This window comes from Hipposideros armiger, unplaced genomic scaffold, assembly GCF_001890085.2.
Source record: "Hipposideros armiger isolate ML-2016 unplaced genomic scaffold, ASM189008v1 scaffold_1102, whole genome shotgun sequence".
Classification (NCBI taxonomy): domain Eukaryota; kingdom Metazoa; phylum Chordata; class Mammalia; order Chiroptera; family Hipposideridae; genus Hipposideros; species Hipposideros armiger.
This window is the reverse complement of record NW_017732452.1, coordinates 242,797-248,359: the sequence shown is the minus strand read 5'-3', so window position 1 is coordinate 248,359 and position 5,563 is coordinate 242,797. Positions and strand designations below refer to the sequence as shown.

Below are 5,563 nucleotides of genomic sequence, written 5' to 3'. Positions count from 1 at the left end.
CTGCAATTTTTATGTCAAAGGCTTATGTGTATCTGATGCGTAGAAACAAATGAAAATATATAGTTTGGTCCCATTTAACTATTTTTATTTATCTAAGTGACATACGAGGGCTTATCAGAATATGGCTGGAGAAGCCTAAAACTTCACCTTGATGAAGGTCAATTCAGATAGTATTATCTATCTACGTGTTTATTTGTATAGGCATTGTATTTGTGATATTATATTTTGTTAATTTGTAAATGGAACATTTAAAAAGATGACCACTTTTTACAACCTTGATTAATACATTAAGGAGCCTGAAAAATAGAAGTGGGCTGGGTTTTCTAAATCTCTGAGTCTCTGAATCTCTGGGCTTAGCGTCACCTTGATGAAATGTTTCCACATACTCTCCAGGTGATGGATCTTAGTAACTTCCCTGAGGAATGCATGACCTTACCTTGTGCCTATATTAATAAGTTTACCCAGTGTAAGCTTTCTGATGTGTCATCTTGAGCTTAGTTATCATTTCAGAAAGTAACTAAACTTGTTTTTTAAATAGATGTAACTCCCCATTACAATCATTTTTCCATAAGCTACTTCCTATTCTTCACCTATCTGGTGTATTTCACTAGTGCCATGTTTAAAGAAGTCTGTCTACCTTCTTTTAAGGTGTATCTGTCTAACTCAAGACTGTTTTATCATAAAGTTTACAACATGGAGCTTGGTTCTAGGACCAAAAGAGAAAACAAACATTTATACCATATTAATCAATGACCTAGATGTAGGAAAACTTGGATAGCATTTTAGATATGTTATATACTCTCATTAATTTTCAAAATGGATTTTTCTTCTTGAAAAAACAAAAGGAGATTTTTCCTTCTCCCCTGAAAATAAATTAATATTCTCTCATTTGGAAAGATGGCCACAGTATTACTCCTAAATGGCCCTTGTATGAAGTGAAATTTTAATGGACTAGCTGACATTTCATTGTGAAGACTGCGGTTCCAAAGTAAATGAAATAGGTTATGAAAAGTAGAAATTAGTTTATAAAGTTAATAGTGCACATACATTTATGGAAACATGACCTCTGTTAGTTAAACTCTTGATTGTTGATGAAAGCTTGACTGCATTACATTGAGTTTCTCAAGGCTATTCTAAGATTTGAATAGAACATGTTCTTTTGTCAGTTCAGTTGAAACCAACATCAAACTGTTGGACTTTTTATGAACTTTTGTCTTAACTAATGACCCTGAGACATTTAGTCATAAATCTGATATTTAGTGCTATATAGATAGCCTAGATTTTTCAGTCAGATGCTCAGACTAATATAGATTTAACTATTCTCAATTGTTCTCCAGATTTAATTCCTTTGTTCAGTGCATAGTCCTGATTTTTTGCTCTGTAGGAGACGGTTCCTTTGGCTCCAGGCCGTGACCTTGACTGGGATGAAGAGATGGCAAAAGCGCAGTCACATGATTGTGTCCCTGTTCTTTCGGAACATCCGCTGTATATTCTTTACACATCTGGAACAACAGGATTACCGAAGGTATTCACTCTCTTAGGGATAACTCTCTATGGCAGCAGATTTCTTTTGCATTGAGAATGTTTGATTACTGACTGAAAATGTTTGCAGACTGTACCTTGAGGTTTAGTCTTAGGTACTTATACCTTAAAAAAATGTTGTGTTTAAGTATTGAAAAATATTAATTATATTTAAGGTCAAGTGCTTTGCCCCAACTTTTCCCAAAATCTTTACATATATCAGCAATATACAACTGCTTTAATAAGCTATGAAAATTAATGTTTGACCAAATATCAGCTGGTTCAATAACATTTTATAAAAGTATATTTTAAATNTTTCATTTATACCACACACACACACACACACACACACACACACACACACACACACACACACACACAACTTTTTTAAGGAGTTTAGGCAATAAGTTCATATTCTCATGGGCAAGACCATTGACCAGGTCAAATTGAAGGTGAAGGGGTGGTGCTAGAGATACATGCCTGAGATATTTGGATACAATTAATAGTTGAAATTAGGGATGCTTTTGATGTTATGATTTTCAAATAAATAAGTCAAAGAAAAAAGCTTTATTTTTAACAGAAGGAGATGGGAAGGAAATATTCTAACAATGCAGTCTGGACCAAATAAAATCTCCAATAAAAGGCTAGTAGAAATGTGAAGTGGGTAATTTTTCTAGAGGAGTCTAGGTCTGACTTGATTAAGTTATTCAAGTTTTGATAGATGGTCTATATATTTTTAATTCAATATGTAACTTTCATTTATTCAGAATTCTAATCTTAGGGAATGTTTAAATCTAGAGTTGTTTTTGTAAATATTACAGATATTAAAATGTGAATTATATCCAATTATGTCTGATCTTTAAAAATATAATTAAAAGTAACAAGACATTTTTTTCTTTCCTGTTGTTCCCTTTTAAAAGGCAGCTTATATAGAGGAAAGAGCAAGTTTCTGTAATCAGAATGGGGTTCTTTCTCATTCCACCACTTCTAACCAGGGGCAAGCTAGGTAACTGCACTGAGCCCCAGGTCCATGAATATTAAATGATATTCAAAAAAGCAGAAAGTACTACATATGCATATATTTGGCATAATATAAACCTTTCCTAGATGAAATGTATTGTTAACCAGAAATCAGATTCAGGAATAGATGCACTATCTGGGACTGATTATCTGTTGCCTGAATAATATATTACCTGTCTCCTTCGCTTTGGATGGCTTGGTGAAGAAACTGCGTACTGAAAAGAATAAACACATGATTTTTTTTTTCTGCAAATGAATGAGAATTTTGGTTCAGCTCCACACATATTTATTGAGAGCTTATGGTATGACAAACGTTATAGCAGTCATAGGAGACAGGAGGTAAATAGGATCCAGATTTGGCATTGGAGAGCTTCCTGTGCAGTGGAGGGGGTGAAGGAAGCCTTTAGCCATACGCAGACATCTGAGGCTTGCCCGGAGCGCACCAAGGAAAGGAGGTTAACCCTAGCTTCTTCGGCTCCTCAAAGATGCCGTTTGGCTATGTCTGTGTGTATCTTGAAGAATGACTAGCAAGTTATCAGGTAAAGAAGCAGTCCAAGTGAGTCTTCACGATGGGCAGGTTCAGGCTTTGTGGGGCTTACAACTTCAAACACGTGGGGGCCTTTTTAAGAAAAATATGACAAAATTACAAATATAAGATTTGGGGAACATGAATATGTATTTAGAATGAGAAAAAAAATCATTAAATAATTATTGGCAATTTGGGTCCCTTTCTTCTGTGGTCTCTACTCATTTAAGCAGAGATGCTTCCATAAAAAACATGAAAAACGCTTCCCTGATAGCAACTGGGCTGGCCCTCTCTACCTAAGAAAATGCTATAACTTCAGCAACAGCCAACTGTTACCGGTAACTGCCAGTGAGGGTCCCCTAAGCTTGCATTTATGGGTTCACGGCAAATCTACTCAGCTTAATGAATTTTTTGAAAAATGTTTTTAACAGCTTATACTGATTAACCAAAAGTGTAATTTTGAACAGGTGAGATTTATGTGGAAGTGGTTAGTTCTATAACACTTAAAAAGGGCTTATTGGTTTTCAAGCCACTTATTCAATACAGAACAGAATTATTCAAACATTTCTTTAGAAATGTATAACTGCCTGTCTGCACCTGAAATATTGTGATTATCTTAATTAGGATTGTTCAACTTTCTCAATTTTATTTATTTTTTTATTTTTTATTGTAGCCCAAGGTGGTTGTTACAGCATCATTTGGCATTGAACCTGGAAGGAGGGTAGAATATATACCACTTCTAGAAGAAGCGCTGAGAATAGGACAACACAAACCATATAAAGTTCTCATTTACAATCGTCCAAATATGGTAATCTGAATATTAAATTTGGTTCTTGCTTATTGTGATGTGCTAAGGATGATTCTAGTTTTGAACATTTCAAACCCTTGATTTATAACTCATTAAATATACTTCCCGAATGTCTCTATGTTTGGCCAAAAAAATATATATATTATATATTAGATAAGAATGATATTTTCTCTTTATGAAAAACTAGCTTAAATATTGAAACACAGAACACCCATAATATTAATGAATTAGAGTCTATGTATAGTCTATAGTGGTATCATTTGTTAATTAAAATTATAACAATAAAAACAGTAGTACTAGCAAACACTTACTTTACTGACCGCTTACCATATGATTTTAAGACACTCTATTAATGGATAACTAGAAAAATCTTCCTGGTAACTCTGGGAACTAGGTGATAGCATTCTTCATATTTTAAAGAAGAGGAATCCAGTGAACAGGGTGATAAACTTGCCCAGCTAGTAAGTATCAGGGTCATGACCTGAACGCTGCTTTCTGCCTGCCTGCTTAGCTCCTAAGCTATTCTGCCTTGTGGAGAGGGGTGTGAGTAATTTGCATGTAAACTATCTTTTTAAAACTTTGGAAAAGATATTTAGTCCAGAAATAAAAATCATGTTCAGGAAAACAAAATAAGAATATTCTAAATAGATACATTATTCTGTGATCCATGAAGGAAGTAAAAGCATACAGTACATCAATGAATATAATTTACAATGCTTTACTTAGTAAATTGGACCTAAAGATCACCTTATTTCTAATGTACATCCAAACAAGTATCCAGCTATTTATAGTAGCGACAACTTGGGTTTCTAGCAGATTAAAATTTTTTGCGGAAGAAAAATTACAAGACATGAAGAATTATGGATAATTTTGCAGAATTCCTGAGAGTTTAGCTGCAGAAAATGCTTCAATGACAAGATATAAGAACAGAGAAAGTTAAAACGATGTCATTTTGGTTACCATGAGTGACTCCTATTGTACATTAAATTCCTGTGTAATGTTTTAGTAGTCTGTGGTCCATAAAATGCTACACTCAATGATTTTAATAGTCCTACTTCCTCAAAGAAGAATTCAAATTTCTTTTAGATGACCTCAAGCATATTTTTTTTTTAAAAAGCTTTGTTGCTATTATATTAAGGAATGCAAAGTCAACACTAAAGAAAGCTTTGGGTAGGAGAAGGTTAGAGAATGAGTGGGAGCACACACATACAAAAGTGTTTAGGTGCATGTGTGGGTGCTCTTCATACATATATGAAATGTAGAATTTATAAAGAACTTATGCCAGGCCCAGTGCTAAGTACTTTCAAATACTTCTTATATAATTCTCACAAACCAGTAAAGTAGATGCTATTATTGGCCCCATTTTACAGATGAAGAAACTGAATCACGGAGAGGTCATAGCCCAAAGTCACCGCTATTAAGGGGCAAAGGCAAGATTTGAACTCCAGTTAAATGAATTTTAACTGACAAGATGTATGCTATTTCTTTTACTTGACCACACAATGGGTATGGATATGAATGCTTACTCTTCAGCTTTTTCTAATGCAAATCTCTTTCCTCTTAATGGGGAAAGACCCACTCCCCGCCGGTACCCCTCTCCCAAAACTGGCTCACTTTGTCTTCCTCCTCCTTTTTCTTCAGACACTTCCTTCTATTTTGACTTATCTTTATTGTAGATGAGGGCTTTG

General features: G+C 34.4%; 1 protein-coding gene across 1 annotated transcript in view; it reads left to right on the top strand.

Annotated features, from left to right (window-relative positions):
- The window catches only part of ACSS3 (acyl-CoA synthetase short chain family member 3), a 166,523-nt gene that overhangs the window by 61,233 nt on the left and 99,727 nt on the right, over positions 1-5,563 (top strand). Inside the window, exons 6-8 of the mRNA XM_019632234.1 lie at positions 1,385-1,556; positions 3,535-3,554; positions 3,741-3,875. Coding sequence (XP_019487779.1) covers positions 1,385-1,556; positions 3,535-3,554; positions 3,741-3,875 — 327 coding nt within the window. The remainder of the gene's footprint in view (positions 1-1,384; positions 1,557-3,534; positions 3,555-3,740; positions 3,876-5,563) is intronic.